Genomic DNA, 27,557 nt, shown 5'->3' on the forward strand with positions numbered 1-27,557 from the left:
ACAATAAGTGGGGTTTTCCTTAAAATGATGAATATCATCTTTCTAAAACCATTAGCAAGCATTATCTTTCACAGAAATAAGGTAGAAGCCTTCCCAGTAAGATCAGGGGTGAAACAAGGATATCTATTATAGCCAATATTATTCAGTATTGTACTAGAAATGCTAGTTATAACAAGACAAGAAAAAAATTGATGAAAGTAGAGTAGAAAATAAGGAAACAAAATCAACGAAAAACTAGTTGAAACTGAGCAGTCTTCAAAAAGTTGTAAAATATAAACGAATGCCCATAAATCATCAGCATCTCTATACCCTCAATATCCAGCAAGAAAAGATAGAAATTAAAATACATTTAAAATAATTACAGGGACAGATAGGTGGCTCAGTGGACTGAGAGCCAGCCTCAGAGATGGAAGGTCCTAGCTTCAAATCTGGCCTCAGACACTTCCTAGTTGTGTGACCCTGGGCAAGTCACTTAATCCCCATTGCCTAACCCTCTCTACTCTTCTCTCTTGGAACCAATACACAGTGTTGATTCTAAGATGAAAGGTAAGGGTCTAAAAAAATAAAACAATTACAGATAATACAAAATACTTGGAAGTCTTCCAGTCAATACAAACACAAGAACTATATGAATACAATTACAGAACACTTTTCACACTAAGACAGATCTACATAATTGGAGAAATTTCAATTGCTTGTGGGTTTGTTCAGTCAGTTTTGAGTCACATCTGACTTTTTGTGACCACTTTTGGTCAGAAAAGATACAAGTGTTTTGACATTTCCTTCTCCAGTTCTATTAAGGTAAAATTTAGGGTTGTTGACTGAATATATTAGTTGGTCACCAGGGATTAGAATTCAATCCCAATGAAATACTCAAGTCAGTTTGGGATTTTATGGTGGTTTAATTACAATAGAAGGAAGAAAAGAAGGAGAAGAAGAAAAGGGTATAAGATTTTCTCTGTTTTGGCCTGAGCAAAGGGGAGTTCAGAGGCCTCAGCCAACGGGCCTCCTCAGAAGATTAAATCTAGCTCAGCTTCCAGCCACAAGGCCTCCTCCAAAATGAGGGGCCTCCTCAGGAGGTTAAGAAAAGGAGGAGTCAGCCTTATCACTCACCAAGGCTGATTCAGGGAAGACACCTCACCTAAACCATGCTACAGAGCTACTCCCAGTATAACTCACTGCCAAGCCTCAAGCCTGCCAAACCTCCAAACGCCACCAAGAGCTCCCAGTGCCACAGAGAGCTATCACAGGAAGTGACGTGAAATATATAGGCATAAATATCATGATTCTGTAACTGAAAAGTCAGGATTATATGTGCTAATACTTGAAGATAAGTAGTTTGATATACTTGATTAATATTTCATCAGATTTGTTAACATAAAAAGTGTTACACAAATTATTACCTATCTATTCCAATAACAAGAGCAATTCATAGCACTGATTAACAATAACAATTAATAACATTGACGAAACTTTAGTTGGATATTCTTTTATCTTCATCTTCATGGATCTTGTTTGTCTGAACTCTCTGGTCTGCCTAGTCCAGGTTGCTTGCAGAAATCTCTGAATAAGTCCTCCTATTGGGAAAAAATTCTTTGCAAAGTTATTATAAGCTAAATTCTTCTACATCACCTAACTTGTTACATTTTAATTGTAGGCCAATCAGAATCTCAGTGGTGTAAAGTCATTGCTGAAATAATAACATATGAATCTAAACCCCCTCCCCCCTTTTTTTTTAATGGAGGAGAAATGTAGGGGAAAAGATCTTCCTTTGAAATATACAGACTGATTGTTTAAACACATGCATAGGCTAAAGAATTGCTAACTTGGAAATAACAGAAGTATCAAAATAATAAAAACAGTCTTTAATCAGAAAAGGGATAAATACAATATTTGGCCCTTTATTCAGAGCCCAGCGCCAAAACTTTCACAAGGTCTACATACATTTTGGGACTCTGAAGACATTATCCCTGGGAATGACACCTCACTAGATGACAACTCCAAGGAACAAAAGAATTTGGGGAACTTATATACCTTTTGGTAAACTATTACCAGGGTTACAAAGAAATGGGAATTTTCAAACTATACTGACTGAAATACAATCAAGCTTGGGAAAGAAATCATAGATAGAAGCTAGGGTGTAAGAGAAGGGGCTACTTACAATGGATACTAAAAGGGTGGTCCCTGCCCAGGTATGGGCTTTCTTGGGAAAGGGTCTCTGATACAATGGGAAGGTTACCTAAGACAAAAAGAGTATTTGGCATTTGCTTAGCCCAGCCTAACTGGGATTGTCATTTAACTTGGGTCTATTATTTCAGTAAGAAACTACTAATCTGAGATTCCCTTCAGGGTAGATTCTCATGGGAATAAGGAACAAGTACAAACTTTGGGGTCTCGACTTTATAAGCTAATCCTAAACTTGGGGTTCTTTGGATCTTACTAAGCTACAAATTTGGGGTCTCTAGATTTCATGTTGATAGCATCAAATACCAATAAAAATAATGCATAGCAGGTGTGATTCCTTTTTTTTAGAGGACAAAAAAATTCTACACATTATCAATAATATTCCAATTCTAGTCCTTTTCATAATTTGAATATAAGCTGCTTGTATGTTCACATAACCTAACAATTTCTAAAATATTTACTTCATATGAATTGTTGACCGGAAAAAAACACAGAACTATTAAAGAGTCAGAAAAACCACTCTTTAATTAAGGAAAGGTGTACAGTGTTAAATTAGGCCTTCGCAAAGCTGTGTGCCACATGCCTACACAGAGTCCAAGGATTGAACTCCGGTTGCTCTGGTCACTGACCCCTGGGAATGCCACCAATTATACTAGATTGGACAATTCCAAAGAGCCATTAAAGTTGAGAAGTTTAAATACCTTTTTGGGGGAACATGGGGACTGAGGATGAGAGGGGAGGTTTCTTGACTTTACAATAGTAACAAAAGAAAATGAGGAGTCCCCGACAGGAATAACAGTGAGGAAATGATGTTTTACAATGGACACAAAAGGGAAAGATCCATCCAAGGGCTGTGCTACCTTGGTAAAGGACTTTGGCCTAAGGGGAGAAACCACTGGGACAAAAGAGATACTTAACACCTGATGGGATTAACTATTCCCACATAAATTACTTTAAGGTCCATTGTTAGTCTGAGACTGAGGAAATTGGACTTTCCCTCAGGGAGAAACTCTCATGTGATGAGGGGGGTTTTCACCTTTAAGCTAAGTAAACTGGAGGTCATTAAATCTTTCTAAACTATAAGTTTGGGGGCTGCTAGATTTCATGTTGACAGAATGTAGGCTAATCTTATTTGCTTTGCTGCATGGAAGCTTTATTTATATAAACCTACCCTATCTTAAATTAAAATTAATATAATCCTACTTATTACAGAGTTTTTAGTGCTTTCTGAGACTACTCAGAGGGTCATAGCTTACCTCTTCACTGGAGCAGGAGGGAAAGAGGTTGATGTGTTCTTAAAAAAATTTTTTTTCTAGGAATTTGTTTTCAAAAATATATTTGGATTCCCATACATAAAGATGAATGAATAACGGAATCCCTTTTTCCAAAAAACAATTAAATTGATTTGTGGTCAGAAAACCTGTTTCTGTTAGTCAGCCAGTGTTTATTTTATTTTTTTTAACTTGTGCTGCTGTGAGAATTAGCTGGGGATGGGGGAGAGCAGGGGAAGCAAAGACTGCTGTATGTAGCCTCTGAGTTTTGCTAAAACAATTCATCAGATTTGTCTTCTATCAATTCTTGCCTAATAGGTTAACAAACAATTTCCTTTGAGGGATTAGTATAGTTAACTTTTCATAATGCAATCCTTAATTTATAACATAAAAGCATTATGTCACACAGAAGTATTTACAGGAAAAACTGACATGTTAACATTTAAAAGAAACAGCCTACATATTCTCCCATAAAATTTATCCTAAACATCTTAATCATGAATATTTCATTTCTGATATATTTACATTAGCATCTAAGCAGTTAATCCAATTATTGTTATCCATAAATCATAGCATTATCAATTTAGCTTAATTAACTCCAACATATTAACTGTTGTAACTATAAAGGAAGCATATTCTTTTACTCTGAACAGTTTAAACTTTATTTTAAAAAAAGTATATTTTGAAAAATCTTGAAGAAAACACTGAGTTTTCATAGGGATTGTTTCTATCTATTCTAATTACAATTTTCTTTAAAAAAACCTGTTAACTCTTGAACTTTGGTGGCAATATATACCTTAATCATACCAGATTAAGGCAGGGCAATGGCTTTGACAGGCTGTCTAAACCTTGTGAGAGTAGCCATTGGGTCGTAGACCCCTGGTGAACCAGGGCCTTGCTCACCCAGCATGTGAAGACTGCTTTGGCTGAACAGACGGAAAAAAACAATAAGAAGGTTCAACGGCTGAGATGGTGACACAGCAAAGCACTGTGGAGTGCTTAGGGCGTGTTGGAACACAAAAGACAACAGGGCCATCCAATGCAGCTGAGGAAGTCTCCAGGTGCAAAGACTTTTCGTGCCACTGGACCCAGGCTTCCAACACCGAGAGAGTGGGACTGTCTCTGTGCATCGACTTTTCCACTTAAATCTCCTTCACGCACAAGTGTCTTTGTGCACACTCATCTATCATAGATGAAAACGCACAAAGACAATCATCATCCTCAGTTACTGAGAGACTACTACTACATACCAGATCAAAATGTATTCAAGCTGCCAACTAACATCTCGGGGCTTTTAAGTTATATCTCTAAAGGTCCGGTAAGGTAGCTGGTAACTTTTGCCTATTTAAATATTTCTCCAAAATCTCTGAAGTATATAGTTAAGCTATAGTCATCTTTAAATCTTATCATATAGTTGTAATCATCCTTTTTTACTGTTTTGCTGTATTAGTTCCTAAATATCAATGTAAAATAATTGTAAACACCGTTGTTCTCTTATATGTATGAGAGGAAGGGGTTAACTATTTTTGTGAAAGTTTCAAAGCCCAGTTTTTATCTCAAAGCTTGACTTGTGATCTTTCCATTCCCTTTTTAACTCTTTAAGTTATTACTTATAAAATTTGCATGTTTTTAAAACCCTGATAATAAATCACTCCCAATGGATATTTAATTAAAAACTCCACAACTTTCAAATTGACTTTGATTAAAGTCCCTTAACAATGCTCCATTATTTTCCAATTTTCCTTTCAAACCTCTGCTCAAAGCAGAATAAAACCTCCAGTTTTACCTCTTTATATCTTAAGACATTTCTACATAACTGATTAAATATTTCTCTCATATTCTGAAATAGCATTCCTTATATCTTTTTCCACTTACTATTTCTCTCATCTCCTCTTTTACTTTTACTATAAATAGAAGAGAGGTGATGTATACTTTGAGTACCTAGTCCTATTCAATTTCTGGACTGGTCAAATTTCCCTTGTTAATTGCATTGTACATATACACAATTTGCATAAAAATTAATTTTCTTTACACTACAAATCCATAAATATTTTGTGTTCACTCATTATTACAGTCTAACAAATTATATTTGAATACTAATACATTCTTATTTATAGCAGATTTTAAAAACAATTTATATATATCCTAATCAAGTACAACACTTTACAAAATCCATCTTTTGCAATATACCAAATTCTTAATACCAGTGTTGATTCATCGTTACCAAATTCACCAAATTTAGACTCCTAAAATCCCAATGCCATCATGTAAGATTACTTATTGCTATTTTAAACAGTACATGTATTAAAATAATATTTCACTTTAAAAGACAAAATTTAAATCTTATAGAAAGTTCTCCACAATATACTACAACCTTTCCCTGACTGAATTTTGTACTTATAGATCTTATGTTTATTAAGTAGCCAGAACAGTTTTTTGCCTCTGTAAAATAAAAAATTCCTTCTCTGTGACAGGCTGGGTATTAATTACATTCTCATTCAATGAAATCATAATACATTACCAGTCTTAACAATTCTCTAGGTTTTGTGCAGAATTAAATTTAGCTAACATTTCACATTTAACTCATACACAATTAACATCATGAAATTACACTGTATCGTAGCACATTATCAGACTCATCAGCAATTTTTCAAAGTTATATATATCAATCTTTAAGCTTAAATCCAAGTGAATGGTTAAATTATTGGAACAAAATCTCCCTTTGTATGTTCTGAACTTTTTCTTTTTTCTTCTCTCAGAGGGCCCTTCTGAGACAAGGAAAAAGAAAAATTATGGAACATATATTTTACCTTTGTCCTCTATAAGTGTAGAGGCCAATATTTTGTGAACAGCCAATTAAGAAAACAGAAAGACAAGAACTGCAATGAGGACTCACATAAGACAAACATTAAACATAAACTTGGAATCCTACTAACTAAATGTATCTGATCTTTACATTATGCTAAAAAAAATTCTTCTTGTGTGATCTGTATGAAAACTTTTCCAAAACAATCCATCATGTCTTCTAGAGTACTGTCTCTTTAAATGCTATTGTGAGAAGTGAAACATCTTGTTCTGTGCTTGCCTGCTTTCTAACCTGCTTGTTCTCCTTGCTGTTTATTATGAAACGAAAGCATAAGGAGTGTGTATTTCTAGAGCCTGTAATAAATTTTAACTTTGAAAGATTCCTCTCCTTTACCCTGACTACTTAGCTAACCTGTGTGAGTGTAAAATTGTGATTTTACACTCACACAGGTAGCTAGGGAGCTTCTTGGCCGAGACCTCCACTGGAGTCTCAGGTCCCTGCCAGCCCCAGTGGCTTCTTCAGTCTCTCTCTTAAAATAAGATATCTCTCTCACTGTAGCCAGACAGTATGTAATCCTCTCACTGGATCTTTTCTTCAGCCATGCTGGACATTTATCTCTGTGCCAATCCTTACATCTATAGCTGTCCATTTTCTGTTCCTCTTTGGGCCACAGACCCCCCCTAAATGCAGGCTTGGTTCCCTTTTTCACCAACCCATAGCAAAAATGAAACTTGACCTGCTTTCCCCCCAACCACTATACTTTTTTTGTGTACACTTAACTGGAGGAATCTTATGTTATATAAAATGGAGATTTGAACCCCAGACTTCAATTCTCAGAAGTCCTTGGTAGTTTCCAGAATTCCCTAAAATCTCACCAGAGATACCCACCTGGGCCGAGAACAAAATGGGTATTCCCACTTACTTGGGCCCCTCTCCCTGCTTCTGCTTCTAAGCACTCATCTCTCAAGATGTAGAGTAAGTGGTTGTGAATGGGCCTAGGCATGTGCTTTTCTTATTTTGTATTTTCTTTATTTCTTAATTCTAATAATCTTTAACAAACCCCATAAAATATAATACTTTTAGAAGAGAAACTAATTTTAATTTTAACAGTTTGGTGACCACTAGATTGGATGAGAATTTCTCAAATTAAAAAAAAGAGTTAGCCTAGATAATGATTTCTAAGCCACGATTCTCCAAGGCTTTTAGCTCCTCCTAAGATCACTCTCTGGCTTTAGCCCCGGTCCTGCCCAGCTGCTGCCTGCTTCTGTGCTCCTGCAATCCAGACCCAGATCGTTCTCACCTGGCCCCGGGTCCCGGCTCCTGGCTCTGGCTCCTGCTCCTGGCCTCTCTCTCGCCCTCCTGGTTCCGGTCCTGACCCGCCTGAAACTCTGGCCTCAGAGCATATAGCTCATCACCCCAGGCCCAGGACTCACTTCCACCAGCAGGTAAAAATGGGGGTGATTTTTCTTTAGGCTACAATTAGCCTCCACATGGACTGGGAGCAGGAGATCACAGGGCGAGGGGAGAAAGAAAAGAAGGAAGAGACTTTTCCAAACAGGAACTTAAAGCATGGCTACTTTAAAAGGATATCTTTTGACTGTAATGATTCTTTCACTTAGCTCACCTGGGAGTCAGGGAAAAAATTCAACTCCCTGCAACTCTTTAGCCAAATTTGAGATTCCTAAAATCCACTCTTACTTTGGGGGGCAACTCAGTGGCTCAGTGGATTGAGAGCCAAGCCTAGAGACGGGAGGTCCTAGGTTGAAATCTGGTCTCAAGACACTTCCTGGTGGTGTGGCCCTGGGCGGGTCATTTAACCCCCATTGCCTACCCCTTACCAATCTTCTGACAATAGACATCTAAATGGATAAAAAAAAAAAACAAGGAATTTTAAAGAGACTGGAGGTTATATTTTTAAGGCATTTCAGACTCCATGTTTTATAAAAATCTCTGTATTCTATTGCATTTGCTGATTGTTTTAAGACAACTTTGTGATTTTAAATTCATAGATTACTGCTTTTCAATACTATGCGGTTACACTGAATCATTTTAATGTACTCGGTTTAAACTACTGTTAAATTCTGTTGCTTTTCCCCTATAACTATACTGAAAAAACATTATTGAGTAGGCCCATATAAAAATGGCTTTTCTATTTTTGACTTTGTAAATTGTCACATAGAGGATAGATGGACTTCATCAAAAAAACTGCTACAACAACCTTTGGAAAATTTAATGAGCTAAATTTCTCAGATTGATTTTAAGGGTTCTTTAGACATGATTTTTAGGATTATTTTCTTAACAATCTCTAGTCATTTTGCCTGCCCCTAACACGAGGTAAGGCCCATTTTAGTAGCTGAAGTGAAATACAATTATAAACCCCAACTCCCGCATTTATAAAAATGTGAATAGAAGTTGGGAAGTTAATCCCAGGGCATTGTACTCCTAGAAGCCTCCAAAAAAGGGGAACATCTCTCATTTATACTCTTCAGCTCACTTTACAGAGGTTGAAGTTTTTTCTAGACTTCTCTGCCACATTTTTGTAATGATATCTAGAATTCTTGGTGATGTTCAAAATCCAAAATGTTTTACTTTGTTTAAAAATATGTTTACCAACGTTGAAAGATTTGCTATGTTTATAAAAATTGTGACAAATATCCATCAGTTCATAGGCTTTTAAAAATGCCATATAGCAACTTATGTGAAATATGATGGTTTGTTTGTTTGCTATTGTAATTAACTGGACTATTGAGAATTTGGGGGATATTGATAACCTACATATTTGTATTACTGTTCTTTATTTTAAAAAAATACTGTTACTTTGTAAAATTCATTTGCTTGGACTCACAGTGAATCGTGGCCAGATATGAAGAGGAAATGGATCTCATTTCTGGTGAGAAAGCCTTGTATTCTATATTTTCTTAGCTGACACAGTGTCAGTGATTATAAACTACATTTTTGAATTTTTAAAACTTTTATTATATTTTTCTTGCATGTGCAATATACTATTTCAGTATTTTCTCTCCTTTTTAAATTTGAAGCACATGTCACCAGTATTAAGATTTTCTTTAACTTTTTTGACTTAGCAGTAATATAAGTTTAAAATAGATTTGCTATGATGTCAATGCATGCCCCCAAATCTTGAGACTATGAAAATGATGACACTAATTGTTTAAAAAAATTATGGGACTCTGCTTAATGATTCTGTCTGATTCCAGGACAAGATATACAAAAGAGCCATTGCACAGGACCAAAGAGAAACCAATCCAGGAAGGTCCAAGCCAATACAAAGGACTTGAACCTAGGGTGAAAACTCAAGGTTGTGACACTTAACATATGTTAAAACATAGGCCTTCCTTGTCTCCACACTCTTTGTGAAAATACTTACAGACGAGTATCCCTAACTTGGCTCCTTACCTGGCTCCTATAATCTAGTTCCTTTTCTGTTTTTCATAATGTGGCAAACTTCCTGTAGTCCTGGCTACTGACTGGGTAAATGCATCATTGCTTAGATCATTTTAACTGGGCCCTGATTCAAGGACCTGTTATAATTTTACTTTTCCTTTACTTGGAATTTTTATATATAAGATTTTGATAGTCTATATTTTCATCCAGAAATTTTCTTTTTTATTTGGATTTTTCATATGTCTTTTTAATTTCTCTATACTTCATAACTCAGCCATGCATCCCTAAGTGATCCTGTGTTTTTTCAATCACCCTCTTCTCGGGGAAATGTAAAAATAATATTATTTTAAATTGCAAAGTTTAAATTCCTTTTAAGAAGAATTTTAGGTTAAGAAACATGATACCTCTCCGAATCCAGAAACTGAACTGTTTTGAGAAGACAAATGAAGATGCCTCCAGACCACAAACTGCACGAGAAGATCAAAAATGAACTTTGGGTGTGGTTTATTGAACATTTATTTGTATCTATACTTTCATGCCAAAGGGGACTGCCTCCTAACTGGCTTTTTGTCAATGTGTCTAGCAATTATTGGTTTTGTTCTTTTCCTCTTATCCTTAAATTATTGTAATCTTTAAGTTGATTGTGTTTTCCTGATCCTTTTGGGGAAATTTTTCCAAATAGGATCAAATGGGGAAATTTAAAATGGAGATTTGAATCCCAGACTTCAATTCCCAGAAGTCCTTGGTAGTTTCCAGAATTCCCTAAAATCTCACCGGAGATACTCACCTGGGCCGAGAACAAAATGGGTATTTAAACTGACTGTACCACCTGCTTGGGCCCCTCTCCCTGCTTCTGCTTCTAAGTACACGTCTCTCAAGATGTAGAGAGGTGGTTGTGAATGGGCTCTGGGCCTAGGCACATGCTTTTCTTATTTTGTATTTTCTTTATTTTTTTAATTCTAATAATCTTTAACAAACCTCATAAAATATAATACTTTTAGAAGAGAAACCAATTTTATTTTTAACAGTTACCTGTAACACAGAGGAGTTAAGAAGACTCTCTGGGCACTGGATCTTACATTCTCCAGATGCTCCACACTGGGCTGCAAATATTGAGATTTATTTCATGGGCCAGAGTGCCAAATGGGATTCCACAGAAGGAATGGGATAACATGAAAAGGTTAAAAAGAATGACAGCACCAGCAGGCTACTAACAATCTAGATTTATTCCGTCATGCTTCTCCAACAGGCTTCAGCTTCTATTGATTCTAATTCTGCTAGAAGCCATGTGTATTATTTATCTACTCTCTACCAAAGTAGCCCATTTAGGGAATCAAATGGTCAACAAAAATAATTTTGACTAGAGCCTGGCCTCTGGAGCCAGGGGGGAAATTGCTCTCCACCTTCCTATCATTATCAAGTTTGTTCTCTTCTCTTCAACTGTGTCCTCTTTGTGAACTTACAGAATGATAGGAGGGAGAGTTTGGGGTGATTTAACCCCTTGGTCCCCCACATGCACTCCCAATTGGTTGTCAATGCATCTATTAGTCATTTTTTGCTATCTTTCCCTCTTATCCCCAAATTGTTGTAAAAACCTCTTTGTAAAGTGCAATGTTTTACACATCTCTAGTAAGGGAAGCTTTAGAGGTATAACCTACATATGTGGAATGTACAGCAGTCGGTCAGCAACCACTGCATAAAAGGGAAATCTAAGTGATTTAACTTGAGGAGAACAGAAGTCAGGAGAATGGGTTAAGAAATTAAGAAAGACATACGGATTATTTGAATCATAAGGAGGAAAGGCACTGGTTTCTTGATATCTTCCTTTGTAGGGCCTTCAGTAAAGGAAGATATGAATAACCAAGAATACATGGAATGAAGAATTCCTAGAATAAATAGAAATCAATAGCAGTGAAAGGTTAGGTGAGAGAGGAACAAAAGAACAAAGAAAGAAGATCTTCAATAGAGCTCCAGAGAAGGAGTGATTCTTTTGGCATGCAGCTAAGTCCAGAGTGAGAGAGAAAAAGAGGAGGAGTTGTGCCATTCCTGTCTTTTTATTGTAGAGGAGATTAGGAGGTACATAATGCATATGTAACAACACATAGCCATTGGTTTAAATACAAATTACAACATTCAAAAGACAAAGAAACCTGGATTGGCGCCAGAATGTTAAGAATGCTGAGATCAAAGATCGAGACCTTTACTGCCCATGCTCAGGTCTTGTCCATGTGTTAATACAATTTCCATACATCAAACATATACCTTATACATACATATGTGTGCTGTTACAGAATGATTCAATGGGGAGACCTGACATATGTTAAATTTAATTGTGGTCGAGTTCCTCTTCCAATCTCTCCTCAAGTGTCTGTCCTCCAGTCAAACTCCAAGTCAAGAGTTCTTCCATCATCTGAATCCCTTCTGTGGTCCTCTTTTTAAAGTTCTTTTTCTCTTGTGTCATCTCCCCTAAATTTCATGTCTACCAACCACAGCAGATACTCTGCCCAGAAGGCAATCAGTCAATTCTAATTCGTTACCCACTATCGCACATGTGGGTCACAGACCTCCCCATCTCATGATTAAGTGGGAGATTTACACCTTTGGTGATCAGATCTAACATGGGCAGATCTTCCCACTCAATTTCAAATACTGTGCTTATATTTCTGGGGATTAAATCGACAAATAGACAGAGGATTAAAATTCAATCTTCACAATCAAGGAAGAGCTAAGTACCTTTATTGTTACAGTCAGGGGAGAGCTAAATTCAATATTCACACATATTAATCTCCTAAAAATCCCAAAGGAGATTTTAATATGCTGGTCTCCCAAAGAATCACAGGGGTAACTGTGTGAAGGGAACTCCTCTCCCCCAGTACTATAAACTGGGTTCATCCTACCTGACTGCTAGCTTTATGTCACATGACTGGACATCACATGAATGTTTCAAACATAGGTTACAGGTGAAGAGTCCTAGGGACACAAACTGGAACTAAAGGTTATCGGTCTGGGGTAAAAGAAAGGATAAAAAAGGGGGCTTGAGGGGGTGTTTTCTATTCCCTTGGATGGCAGCATTGCAGGATGCTGGCTGGGAGCCATAAGTCAGTGTGCCACGTGGCAAGATTAGAATGAGATTAGAAATAGGCTTTAATCTCTATCTGCCTTTTCCATTTCAAATAAATATTAATACTCTATGGAAACTAAGAACCAAAGTTTTTAATTTAACAATTACAAATATGAAAAATATGGAAATTGGTTTTGAACAATGATACATGTATAATCCAGTGGAATTGCTTGTCATCTCTGGGAGCAGGGAGGGAAGAAGGGTGAGAAAAGTCATGAATCCTGTAGCCATACTAAAATATTCTAAGCAAATAAATAAATTTAAAAATAAATGGAGATTCAGATAACACCTATTTTGCATTCACCATAAAATGCAAGAGGGATGCTATGTCTTCTGAAGAGACACCTCAGATGGACCCCAAGGTGACCTGCCATTCAGATCTGAGTCTAACCATAAATGACAAAAGATTCAATAAAGACAAGATTTTGAAACCTTCTTAGAAAACTAGACTTGGAGAGATTCTCAAACATGTCAGACAGATTGACAATACAGATTGACAATAGGCATGGACAACATCATGGACTAAACCTCACAATCCACCTACAGGAGAATCATTTTATAACATGAGAGGATGCATTAAAAGGGGCATAGCAGGAAGATAGTCATGGATTTTGGGGTAAATGAACAAGGAGAGGAAAAAGCTCAATAATGAACTGCATAATCAGAGACAAAGGAAGAATCCTACTTTAGAGCAAAAGGTTATTAGAATTCTTTTAAAAAATAGAATTGTAATCAGTTCAAATACAAGATCTGCTACTTGCTATGCAACTTTGAGTAATCCACTTTGAAACTCCAGGCCTTTTTTTTTCTCATTTTTAAAATAAGGGTATTTGACCATTTCTAATTATAAATCTGTAATTCTGTGAAAGTTGTGGCCAAATGTTTTTGGAGTTGGCAATGGCACCCCTGGTGGTATGTGATTTGTTATAAATTTAAAAATGTATAAGGTATATACTGACATCTTTCTTTTAGCCCTAAAGATTAGTAGTGAGGAATGAGAATTGAAGAATTCCAAAATCCTTTTAGATTTTAAGGGATATGGTATATCCAGGGGAAAATTGCTTATGAGGTAAAAGGTGTTACAAGGGAATCACTTTAAAGACTGATATATATTAATTTAAGGTCGCCAAGGAATTCAGCTATGTAATTCCTAAATGAAAACTCAAGTCAGCAGTAAATCTTTTATGGAGTTTAATTACAATAGGAGTAAGAAAGGAATTAGAGATAGAGAGAAAAAGGGAGAGAAGGGAATAGGGCTTAAATACCCCTTCTGTTTAGGCTGGGCCAAAAGGCCCAAGCCCTTAGATAGCTGGGGCAAAGAAAAAAGATCAGTCCCTATTACTCACGTGACCAAAATGGAGAAACAGTCTCAGAGGCCCCCACTTTCAGCTTCCTTCAGAGCAAGCTTCTCAGAGCCCACACGAACCACACCGACCAACTTCTCAACCACCTCGAGTCCTCAGACCCCCCTGATCTTTAAGTAAACCATCCAAGTTGCCTCCCCTCAGTTCTCACATCTACCAATCACTGTCCATCCATTTCCCTGTGCCAATGGAGGCTCTAGCTTAACCCAGGACCGCTCAGAGGCTTTGCACATGTCTGTTGAAGGTCATAATTTCAAATGATTAAATCTTTGCTCCTTTGCTACAGCCCTTTCTAAATCCTGTTAACCTGAGTAGGGTAGAGATTGGAATAATTAAATTTTGATCTAGGCTGCAGCCCTTACTCAATCCTGTTAGGACTGAATAGGGTGGAGATTGATTCCAAGTATCTGCATTGTATCAATTCTAAAATCAATCATGACTCAAAGAAATTCCTGTTCTATGCTTAAGCATAGGTCAAAGTCCTTTCCATTGTTCAGCAAAAGGTTTCTGTCCTAAAGTAATCTGAAGAAGGGAAGAGAAGGAACCTCCCATGCCAATGGGGTTCCCATTCCAATAGACTATCAGTAAGAAATTTTCCAAGTATGAAATATCCCAATGGTGAAATTTCCAACATTTATAAGTCTAAGGAATTTTGAGGTTTACAAAGGATAGAAATAAAGATCTCTGTTCTCAAATGTATATAATTGAAAGATAAAACTACTTCCAAAAGGAGATAGTGTTAATGGGAAGGACCTACATGGATGGGAAATGAAAAAAATCCAACTAAGAACAACCCAAGCACAACCCTTGCAATTATAGGAAAAATACATTTGAGGTTAGGAAATAGTAGATAAAGTCCTAAATCTACACAGCCCTTTCCACCAATTTATGCTTCCCCTCATGGGGATTGCTCTTCTAGTCTTCTCAAGCCCTTCTTATTCATTCCCTGATCTTACCTAGACCCCAAAAAGCTATCTGACTACCTATATACCACAGATTATCTTTAAAAGGCTGAGGATGCAGGACTTACAGATCTACCGAGTCCTTACCTAAAGCCAGGGGTTGGCTTCCTAGGTAAACCCCAAGTTCCAGGTGACAAAACCCTTGGGTTTACCTTAACCAAGTAGTTTCTGATAGGTTGATCTCTGTAATTCAGGGAAAGGCAGGTCTCCAACCCATTAATTTCCTAATCTTTCCACAAGATTAGTCTTTTACCAAAGGAGGCCAGAGCAAAGATCCCCCTTACCAGCTCAGGAGAGACTGTTAAACTTGGTAAACTCCCATGATCCTATCCTTCTAGAATCTTCTCCCAGGCTTTGTGTCTAAATTCTCCTTTCCTCTTAAAGACAATCCATGTATTTTCCTCTATCCCTTATCACTTATCCTTAATCTAAATCTGAGACTACCTACCTTAACCACTAAGGTTCTATTATCTCCTTATGATCAGTCAGACCAATGCCAAAGGATTATGTCTCCAGAAAGGGGTCTTTGTATTCTAAACTATAGTCCTGCTTATTGGGATACGCCTCTGCCACCAAAGAAAACATCAAATTCCACACTTCTTTCAGGACTGATTTATGCTAAGATATTGTGGTTTTGCTTGTGGTTCTTCTGAAAACACTTTCCAATTTAAGGGAAGCCTTTGCCAGTTATATATTTTCTAATTTCTTGCACAACTTGCAATTTAAAGTGTAATTGTTCTCTTTAAAATCTTTCTTAAATCTGCAATTTTACATAGTAATCATATTCTTCACACCAATAGCCAGGAATAATGCAAGATGTATTTATTGTGGGGAGAGTTCATAGTTTTATTAGACATCACTTGTCTTTCTTTCAGCAGCTACAAGGAGAATGAGTCCCAAGCAAAAGACCCTTTTATAACTTAAAACAGTCAATACATATTTGTACAGTTAAATCTATAAAGCACATTTCTTAAAGATAATCACTATCAGTATATCTATAAACAAGCTCCTTTTTGCATTCCATTTCTCCACCTGCTGAATTTTTATTTACCACGATTTTTAACTGGTCCATAACAATCCCATTTTACTTTAAAGGCACTCCAAGCACTAGATATAACAATTATTTTTGAGAATAAAATGATTAAAATTCAAAAGGGTCAGCATCTTTCCCCCTCCTCTTCCTCATACCCTTCTTTTGCTATTGGTGTTTTCCACCAAGCAGGGAACCTGGGATATAGAGCCATGGATTGCATGCCCGATGGCTATGTGTATTATTAGAATGAACAACCTGAAAACATTGAAAATTAGTTTTGTGATGCCTGACAGATAATGTTACACAGGAACAAACGAGACACTTTATTTTTAAACAGAACACAAGATCAGCTAAACAGTTTTAACTTTTAAGTGTACTTGGTGAAGCAGTATGTATTAAGACATATCTTTTGAAAAGTCTTAGAACACTTCTAACTTGCAATGGAGAGCACCTAAAGAATGCTAATAAGAATTGCTGGCAAGACCCCCAGATTTCTATATTAGCATTAGCTCTAAGGTATCAGCTTACTCAGAAATAATTATTCCCTGGTGAAGAAAAATGATCTCTATTCCCCTTCATTCTCAAGACACTGATTTATATTAGAAAACCAATTTAATAATTTATAGTGGTAGGTATTCACATTAAATACTCAATACTTTTTAGTATCAGTGGTTCTTATCCATAGTGATGTTACTGGCCAAATTGACTAGATACTTATGTCATCAGTTAACACTGCTCAATGATTTCTTTGCCTTCAACATCAGAATATAAGCTCCTTGAAAATAGGAATTTAGGTAATTGTATGCCCAGTTATTAGCACAGGGGCAGGCACATAGTAGATTCTTAATAAATGTTTGACTAAGTGCTAGGGACATGCCAAGTCTTGCTCTCAAATTATCTTTTTTGTAGCATGACCTGGATGATACCATTCTCCTGTTTATACTTGTCATTAAATATATTCCCATAATACTATATAATTTTCCACCTCATAGCTTTATTTTGTATTGGTTATATTTTAATTGACTATATTGCCTGATGATATATGATATATGATAATTGCATCAGTAAACTGCCTACAAATTAGATGGCTTTGGAAAAATTTTGTTAGGTAATCTATATGTAGACTTATTTACCACCTATCAATCATTATTCAATAAGTTTATCCCTTCCCCGATTTAAGTGCCATGTCTGCTTTTCAGTGTTTGCCTGTGACCCATGTCAACCCTCTACCAAATAAATTCCAGTGGCTCCTTATTACTACTAGGATCAAAAATCCTGTGTTTGGCATTGCAAGGGACCTCACACTCTTGTGTCCCTCCCATTTCCATTCTTCTCACACCTTATTCTCTGCCATACTCTTCAGTCCTGTGACACTAGCCTTGCTTTCCATGCACTATCTCTCATCTTTGTCTGCTTCCTTACTTTAAGCCCCCCAAAATGTCTTCTCCAGGAAGCCTTTGTCAATCCCTCCTAATAACAGTACCTCCCATCATTTAATTTATCTTGTATATAACTTATTTATAAATATTTGTTTACTCATTATTTCCTTCATTAGACCATGAGATCCTTAAGGGCAGGTATTATTTTTTGCCTCTTTTTCTATTCCTATAACACAGTGCCTGGCACATAGCAGGCCCTTATTAAGGGCATACTAACTTTCTTTTGTTCTAGATTTTAAGATCTATCTTTTTCTTTTGAGCTACTTATCAAATTCCTAGAGTTTGATTTGCAAACAAGATTTTGATAAAAGAGGACATAATTTAAGAGTCTAAAATGGTGTTTGGGGGAATTTGGTCTTTACAGTTTTGATATTACATTTTTAATAAGACATAAAATCTGTCTTTGAAGGGACTCATATTCTCAATACAGAAACAATCTTAATATCTAACATGGAAGCTTCGAAATAGGGCTAGCAGAGGAGAAATGTTTACAAACAGGAATTTTAGGAATAAATATCAAAAATAAGGTTAAGATTCTGAAAGTCTATAGAAAGGTGTGACAACATAAAGTAGAAATAGTGATTAAAGATTTCCTTCATTTTCCAAAGGGGCTTCTCTGATGTTTAAGAAGAAAACTATTTAGTTTACTAAAACTTAATTGATTCCCACCTCCCCCCATTACACTGTCTTTTCTGATGAAAAAGGCCAAGCTCTCAAAGAATATTTTTACACATTGATAAGATTTTTTCTCCACTATGTCTTCGCTGATGCCTAAAAAGATTTGAGCTTTGACTATAAGCTTTCCCACATTCACTACATTCATATGGTTTTTCCCCAGTATGGATTCTTTGATGATTAATAAGCCCAGAATTCTGACTGAAAGCTTTCCCACATTCATGACATTTATATGGTTTTTCTCCAGTGTGAATTCTCTGATGTTGAATCAGGATTGAACTCCGGCTGAAGGCTTTTCCACATTCATCACATTCATAGGGTTTCTCCCCACTGTGGATTCTCTGATGTAGAATAAGGGCTGAACTCTGACTGAAGAGTTTACCACATTCATCACATTTATGCTGTTTTTTACGAGAGGGGTTTCCCTGCTTTCTTTCAAATCTAACCTCACGCTGATAGATTTCTCCATATTTGAAAATCTGAGCAACATCTATATTAAGGGTGCCAGAAATATCATCCTGTGGTTCTATGCCTGAATAAATCTCCTGATTTGAAGAGGATTTCCCATTCTCAGTCTGAGGATCACCATCTGAAACAAGAGAAAATTCAAATGTTATTTATTTTCTCTATTTAGAGAAAGGAATCTAATAGTGGCAGAAGAGTATGATCCATAAAATATAAACACATTAAAATTAATGGCTTATTCCTATAAAATATTATAATTATGAGAATGAATGTGAAAGAGAAAGCAAAACAAAATCATCAGTCAGAAATAAGATATGAAAATAATGAGATAATCTAAGAAACAAACAAGTAGGCAGTAAAAAGCATGTCACAATGACTAGAAAATCAGTCAAGGGCCTATTAAATGAAAGAATCAAGTTAGGAATAAACAATCAGCAGAGAGGGTGAGAAGATCAAGTAGAATATAGAACTTTGAGAAATATGGATAAAAGAAATGGTTGGAAAAGTAACTACAGGAATGATGAAATTTTGAATTTTATATTTGAACTCTGATTATTCTACTTGATAGAATTTGAAAGTCTTTATCTGAGAGGAAAATAAAATATAACTAGTAGATTTAAGAAACAGTCTAAAAGTGTAGCAAGTTCAAAATTATTTGAAGTGTTCAAACATGGATTCATAATTCAGGTATTTGGATGAAATGACCTTTGAGGCCTCTCCTGGTGCTAAGCCTTGATGACTCTGAGCTATTATAATATTCCTTCATTTTAAGGGAGTAAGAGTTCAGTCACCAGATGAATGGTGATCAGTCAGAGAATATCTCTGAAATATATAGTCCAAGGCAGTGTTGGTGAAGTACTGGCATGCATGGCATACAGCGCTGGCACAGGGGAGCTGCTCTGTTCCTCTTACCAGTGCCTGAAGATATTTTTTGCACATCCTTACCCCTCTGTCCAGCTGCCCAAAATAAGCACTTCTTCCCTCTGCTCTCTAGAGTAATGCAGGGGGCTCACAAACAGCTTTAAGTTGCAGTCTGGGCACACAAACTTGAAAACATTTGTCAAGGGGGCAGCTAGGTGGCTCAGTGGATTGAGAATCAGGTCCAAAGACAGGAGGTCTTGGGTTCAAATTTGACCACAGACACTTCCTAGCTGTGTGACCCTGGGTAAGTCACTTAATTTCCATTGCCTAGCCCTTATCACTCTTCTGCCTTGGAACCAATTCACAGTATCGATTCCAAGGTGGAAGGTAAGGGTTTAAAAAAAAAAGAAGAAAACATTTGCCAATATGGGTCTAAGGGTACTTAAGACAGGAACAAGGGAGATAAAGGGAGGAGGGACACAGTAACATCTGACAAACAAAACTATCATTGAGGTTTTTAAAAAAATACAGAATGAGGGGGCAGCTGGGTAGCTCAGTGGATTAAGAGCCAGTCCTAGAGACGGGAGGTCCTAGGTTCAAATCTGGCCTCAGCCACTTCCTAGCTGTGTGACCCTGGGCAAGTCACTTGACCCCCATTGCCTAGCCCTTACCACTCTTCTGCCTTGGAGCCAATACACAGTATTGACTCCAAGACGGAAGGTAAGGGTTTTAAAAAAAAAAAAAAATACAGAATGTGATCCAATAGGCTAAAGGGCAGTACAGAGACTAACAGCAAGGTAATGCCAAATCTAAAGAGATAAACTTATGATAGCTTACATTAGAAATAAATGAAATTAATTACTTTTGTATTTAGAAGACTTCTTGGTAGTTTAAAATCTTATTCCTTTTGGGAAGATTATTATGGAAGGAGTTACAAAGGAACAAATGACTGATGCAGTTGACATGTAGGAATAAAAACTCTTAGAAGCTCATGACAATCTAAGAAGTTATGTGAAAAGATCACATTATATATACCTGGAAGTGGTTTTCTTGCCTAGAAAGAGACATTTCCTAATGAGAGGTAAATGAGCAAGATCAGTTTTCTAGAACACTACTGAAAGGCACCAATATTTTGTGATATAAATTCTATCCCATATAAGAAGTCAATTCCTTACCACTGTGTCTTAGGGGGTGGAACTCCCAGGCTTCCCATTTAAGCTCATTCTCCATGGGTAGGGGACGTATATTTGATGACTCCTCAGTTGTTTCCTGAGATTCCATCTCTTCTATAAAGTCTTCTTGTGCTTGACCACTGAATGAGACCTGGAATCAATTTAGTTATTAGGGGATAGTAGGGGAGAAGAAGGAAATCACAGTTGAAATTGGAAATAAAATAGAGAAAAAAAAAAGAGAACATATATTTCAGGAAGAATCAACAAAGCCAAGAGAGTCTTATTCTATCATCTAGTATAGTAAAAATGGTTGAGATAACAAAAAATGGATGAAAAAAAACTTCCAGACTGATAAAGTTGGGAATGAAATGTAGTTAACTTTTCATTGTTATGTATTGCTTCCAAAGATCCATGCCCACATTCTCAATCAATAAATATTAAGTGAATTCTCTATGTCAGGCAGTGTGCTAAATGTTGGGGCTACAAGAGGCAGAAGGCTGTACTTGCCCTCAAGGAGCTTACAATCTAATGAGAGAGACAACATGCAAACAAATATATATATAAAAAGCAAACAATACACAGAATAGGAAATAATTAACAAAGAGTTAGAGAGGAAGAGGGAGAACATTCCAGGAATGAGAGATAGCCAGAGAGAATGCCCAGATCTGAGAGATGGAGTGTCTTGTTCTTGCAACAGAGAGTGTCACTGGATCAAAGAGTATGTGTTAGGGTAGTAAGGGATAAGAAGACTGGAAATATAGGAGAAGGCTAGGTTATGAAGGGCCTGGAATTACAAAAAGCATTTTATATTTGTTCTTGGAGGCAACAGGAAACCACTGGAGGTTACTGAGAGAGATAGAGGGAGCGAGTCATGTATGTGTGTGTATGTGCACAACATGACTGGACTTTAGGAAAATTATTTTTGTGGCTAAATGGGAGGATAGATTACAGTGGGAAGATACTTGAGGCAGGTAGATTTACCAACAGAATATTGAAATAATCTAGGCATGAAGCAATGAAAGTCTATCCTAGAGTGGTGGCATTGTCAAAACAGAAAAAGGGACATATTGTGTGAACCTTAAAAATTCCCCATTGGGACCATTCCCCATTTGGGCAGTGAAAGTAACTTAGATCAGGAATGTGAGAACTCTACTTAGATCAGGAATGTGAAAACTCTACTTCACCATACTTAAGCATGCCTTGGGGGAAGATAAAGTTGTAAACTCCTTTCTGAACAATGAAAAGTACTTAAACCCATACTTATAGTAGGACAAAAGTTCTTAAGCTATGCCTATTTTGGGTTTATTGAATAATTGGGGCAAAAGGGTGCTAAGCACCTATATAAAGGTCAGACAACTTGGAACTTATAAGGAGCAAAGAGGTGAAAACTTACTCAGAGATTATAGCCTATTCAGATGTGAATTACCCAAAAGATTAGTCTACTCAGGTGTGAACTAAGAATGGCCTGCCCTTTGAAAAACGTCTACTGTGATTGGTAGATATAAGGACTTAGGGGAGGTGACGTAGGAGAAAATGCCCTTTAAATAGGAGCTCAGATTCATTCAGAAGACTTTCAGATTCAGGATTGAGCTGGTGGTGTCAGCTGAGATGAAGCTGGCCTGGTGTCACTAGAATCCTTGCTTGGACAGATCTTGTGGTGAGTGATTAAGGTCTGACTGATCTTTCTCTTAGGGCTTAGGCCTGGGTTGGCCAGGGCTGCCCTGGGCCAGCCTATCCCTTTCTCATTATTCCCCTTTTATCTCTTTCTCTCCTTTCCCTTAATTCCTCATTTGTATTAATTAAAATCTCTATAAAACCCAGTCGACTTGGGTATATTTAATAATTGGGAAATTTTCCTTGGCGACCACCTTATATTTGATTTAAAACAAGACACTGTCTTGAAACCATATTTTCTGTGGTCACAAGTTACTCATCCACTCTTATATGTACTACAATTTATGTTTTCCACTATTTTAACTCTTACAATTGGAAAGATGCTTCAAAGGTGAAATCAACTGGATGACAAAAGAATAGGCATAAGGAGTGAGAGATAGTCAGGAATCCAGAAGGACTCCTAGGTTGTGAACCTGAAGGACTGGGACAACGTTGTTACTCTCAATAGTAATAAGGAAGAGGGTAGGATAGGGGGATGGGGGAGGATTTAGAGGAAAAGATGAGTTCTATTTTGGACATACTGAGTTTGAGATTTCTACTGAATATCTAATGAGAAATGTCTGAAGGGCAATTGGATATATGAAATGGGAAGTTGGCAGAGATTAAGGCAGCATAGAAAGATCTGAGAATCAATTCATGGGAGCTGATGAGACCTCCAGGTAAAGAAGAAGGGAAGACAGTCAAGGATAGAGCCGTAAGGGATACTTATTTAGAGGGTATGATCTGGAGGGAGAGTCAGCAAAGGACACAGAAAAAAGAGCAGTCAGATAGAAGGAAAACCAGGAGGGAGTGCTGTCCTGAAAACCTAGAGAGAAGAGAGTATCAAGAAATCATCACAGATAATCCTTCCTACCTGATGTCCTGGTTCATCAAGCTCTCTTTCCAGATCTTCCAGAATGGTCACTGCCTCTTCTCCATTTTCTGGATGATGCTCTCGAACCCAGGTCTGGAGCTCTTTGGGCAAGATGGTCAGGAACTGCTCCAAGACCAATAGCTCTAGGATCTGCTCCTTTGTATGTCTCTCTGGTCTAAGCCAGAGACGGCAAAGCTGACGGAGCTGGCTCAGGGCTTCACGGGGTCCTGGTGAATCCTGGTAACCAAACTGCCTGAACTGTTGGCGAAAGATCTCTGGCCCATGGCGCCTGTTCCAGTGGACACTAGATCCCTGTCCATAGGTGTGGTCCTCCTCTATCTTCACTCTTAAAATACTCTCTTTTTCAGTTAGACTGGGAGAAATCAATACTGAATCCTCACTTAAAACTGCAGACATTCTGAATTAGAATATCTTGGAAGGAAACTTACTTCAGTTAGGGTCCAGCTCTTCTTCAAAACCACTCTATAGTAGTGGGCAAAAGATAATAAATAAATAAAATACAGAGGTAAAAAATGGCTAACCCTCTAAGAGCTTAGACATATACACACATGATAACAAAGGCTAGTCAGGACCTAGTGAGGAGATTTGATTTTCTACGAGATGGAAAAATAAGACTGAATAAAGAAATATTGGCATTTATTCCTTATATAAACCACAATTTAGGGAAGGAACATTTAGTCAAGAAAACCAAAGCACTGCAGCCCTAACTCTTCTGGCTTAATGCTAGTTCCTGCTTTATGATGTATTGGCTTTTTAATTTTAAACTATTACATTTCCCTGAGTTTCAATTTCCTCATCTGTAAAAGGGGAATGCTAGATGGCAAAATGGATAGAGTATAAGACTGGAATCAGGGAGATTCATCGTCCTGAGTTTAAATCTGGCTGAAGACACTAGTTGTGTCACACTGGGCAAGTTACTTAACCCTATTTGCCTCAATTGCTGCACTTGTAAAATGACCTAGAGAAAAATATGGTGTTCTATCCATCAATTGCCTCTAAAATGGTAAAGAATGTTATTTGTAAATTATATATGTAAATTATAGAGTAATTTAAATCATATGAGAAATTTTCATTGATATTATTCATATAGTCAGAGATGACTGTGAAAACAGCAAATAAAAAATTAGCTAGAATGAACTAAAAACCTATGGAAAAAAACCCTCCAGTATATGGGTCAGATTCTGGGGAAAACAGCTGCTTGAAAGCTAAACAGTGGACAATGTGTACATTGATCCCCAGCAAGTAATTCTTAAAAATTTGAAGCAGTTCTCCTAACTTTTTCTTCAAATAATTTTAAGTATAACGAATCTACAAATGGGTGGTAGAGTAAAATCTCCATTGCTGTGGTAACATCTGCTCAAATGGGCTTAGTTATTTATTATTTAGTTATTTAGGTTGTGGGTAACCAGTACATTTTTTTTCCTCCAGTGAATCAAAGATAAGTGACAGAAAAATTTTAACCACTTCTACTTTCTCTCTTTAGGTACTATGTATCTTTCAAGAAACATTTACTGAAATAAAATGAACATGACTCAAGCCCACTTATTAACTATGATTAAAGATACTTATTCCTCTTACTTAAAAAAGGAATCTAATCAACTCTAGGAGTCAGTCTTTATCAGAAAAAGGGTCTGGAATTCTGCTTTTTTGTTCCTAAAAACGAAACTCTGGAGTTAAAGGTGTTTTATTGGCAACTTTCCTTCCTTTGTCCATGTATTTATTCAGTTGCCAAATACTTTTATTTATACAATTCAATAATGATCTTTCTACCTCTCTAATATCTCAGATCTGTTGTCTATTTACTCACTCACTCAACCATCCTGGTTCAGGCCCAGATCACGTACTGAATGAGCCTCTCTTCATCTCATATCTCACTACTCCAATCACAAAGCTGCTAGAATGATTTTCCTACAGCATGTAACTTTCATATTCAATGAACTCTGGTTGTTTCTTCGTAGTCTAGTATTAAATTCAAGCAAATGTTAAATACAAAAGGGTTTTGGTATTTTAAACCCTAAAGGTTTAACAACCTTGTCCCAACTCGTCTATTCAAACTCTCTTATTCATCCACTCTTATTTTTTCCCTGAACTCTTGCAGTCCAGTCAGATTGGCTTTGCCGGTCTTCACAGAGAACACTTCTCCCATCTTCTTGACTTTGCACTGGCTGCATCCTTTGCCTGGAATGCACTCCCTCCTCATCTCTGCTTCTTAAATCTCCTTGTTTCCTTCAAAACAAGCAACCCTTTCTGCACTCATATGCTAGTATTCTCTCCAAAATCCCCTGGTCTGAATTTTGCATATCTTTAATTATGTAAACGTTTAACTCTCAATAGAATGTAAGCTCCTCGAAAGAATGAATGCATCATTATTCAGTGCTTTGCAGTTTGTACGTGTTTAAAAAAAAAACAAACCGTTCATTTACTGGTCAGAAAGAGCAATGCATAATCGAAAGCTACATAAGAAAAAAAACAAACCTCCCTTCTCCTTTTTCTTGCCCATTTTATGAAAAAAATCCCCCCTCAGTTCAGTCAAGAGAAATAAGGGCAGGGAAGAGCCAGCAAGGAGTTTAAAACAGGTATAGAGCAGGCCCACGCTCTAAAAACAACTTTCCTATTTTGGCAGCAGGGGCTCCAGCCTCTCAGCTCCCTCAGGCACATCCCAGAAGAACCGCTGAGGAGACGACGTGCGGGAAGATCAGAGATTTTTCAGTCCCTCAACCCAGCACTCACCTACTTCCAAGAAGACCCCTCGAAGACTTCCGTACACACCCAACCTGGACTACTCTTCCCAGAAGACCTTGCACACAGCCCCTAATTTCACCAGACAGGAACCTCCCTCAGAATACTAAACTCTCAGTGGCTCTGCAGTCAAGGAATGGAACAGGGGTTTATAACGTCACACTGGAGTTGCCATGGAGAATCGTAGCCCTTGCGCCCTCCCCTCTCCCTTCCCTGCCCTTTCTTGCAAGTCTTTGGCTGTGGTTGCAGCAGTTTCTCCACTTGTACCCTTAAGAGACAAAGGTGAAGCCTACCGGCTCCAGGGTCTCCCGACCTCACACTTTTGGTTGTCTGACTCGGAGCTACAGGATCCTCGTTCTCACCTCCAGTCCAGGAAGGAGAGAATTCGCCTTTTCGGGGCTGTAGTAAAAGGACGTTAAAGAAGCGTTTTCCCAGAAGCCTTCTGGCTGAGCTGCTTCCGGTTCTCATCCGGATTAGGCAAGGAGGGAAGCAGTTGCCGTAGAGATTTAGAATGGGGACTCAAAAAAGTATGTTGTCGTAGATGAACTATAAAAAGGCAGTAAACGTTATTCCTAACCTTAACGACTAATCCGTGTCCTGTCTCACACCACGTTTGCAGTCAGCTGTCAAATCTTTTTCCACCTCCACAATATTTCTGGCATCTACCCTCTTCTCAGTACTCACAAAGCCACTAAAATAACGACCATAAGTTTAGGTACTCGTCTCTTTCCTGCGCTTTTGCAATAGTCTCCCTGCTTCAAAATGATTTTCATAAAAGTGCAGGACTGACCGTGGCATTCCTTTGTCCAGTAAACGAATGACTCGAGTTAAAAAAACAAGGCATTGCAAAAGTCTCAATGCAGTTTAAAATCCTGTATAAACGATTTGGCTTTTAAAACCTGGCAATAACCTACCTTCCCATAGATAACATATGATAAATCAGGGGACTGAAATAATTTATCCAATAGCTTTCCAATAATACATTAGAAAGTTATATAACATCACCGGCAAGTATGGCAAACTTTTGTTTTTGGCATTTATTTTTAATTTTTTAAGTATGATTTCATTATGTATTAAAATATAAATTAGATGCTAAATTATTAGAAATGTTTACAGAAAAAGAATATCACATTTAAAATGCAAAAAAAATGGTTTATCGTATAAGTCAATAGAGTTAATTATTTTGTCCCAAGTAATTTACACACTACCGTAGTCTCCACTTTATATAAAGATACCTACTTTGGTTGTGAGAAATCTTGGTAATAGTTTGTAGTAGATAAACAAGAATAGTAGAAAGGATATACACGGAGTTTACATTCCTCAAGTAAGGTCACCATTACCAAAATATCATTTAGATCCTGATAGCATTGTATACTTGGTTAAATCATTGGGTGGGTCCCAGTTTTCATTTGTGCAAAGTCCTAAAACAATGAACAGCAAGTTATCTTGGCTGATTGTATTACTCAAATTAAAATACATTTCTTCTTTCATACATCAGTTGAGATTTTTCATGTA

The 27,557-nt window shown here is 37.1% G+C and overlaps 2 protein-coding genes across 5 annotated transcripts in view; one reads left to right on the forward strand and one right to left on the reverse strand.

Annotated features, from left to right (window-relative positions):
* LOC103093777 (zinc finger protein 501-like) overlaps window positions 1-12,944 on the forward strand; it is a 54,219-nt gene extending 41,275 nt beyond the window's left edge. Inside the window, exons 3-5 of one of the 4 annotated variants that reach the window (XR_008916464.1) lie at window positions 7,497-7,706; window positions 9,109-9,151; window positions 9,477-12,944. Coding sequence is in view for 1 of the 4 variants with exons in the window: in XM_007483382.3 (XP_007483444.2) it covers window positions 7,497-7,636 (140 nt within the window). In the remaining 3 variants the exon portion in view is untranslated. Of the gene's footprint in view, window positions 1-7,496 lie in introns of all 4 variants that reach the window. The other 3 variants (XR_008916463.1, XR_008916465.1, XM_007483382.3) reach the window with 3 other exon arrangements.
* A 2,965-nt stretch (window positions 12,945-15,909) lies between these two features.
* LOC103094665 (paternally-expressed gene 3 protein) overlaps window positions 15,910-27,557 on the reverse strand; it is a 53,774-nt gene continuing 42,126 nt past the window's right edge. The window contains exons 6-10 of the mRNA XM_007483387.3: window positions 26,649-26,733; window positions 26,336-26,441; window positions 23,283-23,707; window positions 20,759-20,906; window positions 15,910-18,846 (exon numbers count right to left, since the gene is read on the reverse strand). Of these exons, the coding sequence (XP_007483449.2) occupies window positions 18,296-18,846; window positions 20,759-20,906; window positions 23,283-23,707; window positions 26,336-26,441; window positions 26,649-26,733 (1,315 nt within the window). The 3' untranslated portion in view covers window positions 15,910-18,295. The remainder of the gene's footprint in view (window positions 18,847-20,758; window positions 20,907-23,282; window positions 23,708-26,335; window positions 26,442-26,648; window positions 26,734-27,557) is intronic.

This window comes from Monodelphis domestica, chromosome 2 (assembly GCF_027887165.1).
Source record: "Monodelphis domestica isolate mMonDom1 chromosome 2, mMonDom1.pri, whole genome shotgun sequence".
Classification (NCBI taxonomy): Eukaryota; Metazoa; Chordata; class Mammalia; order Didelphimorphia; family Didelphidae; genus Monodelphis; species Monodelphis domestica.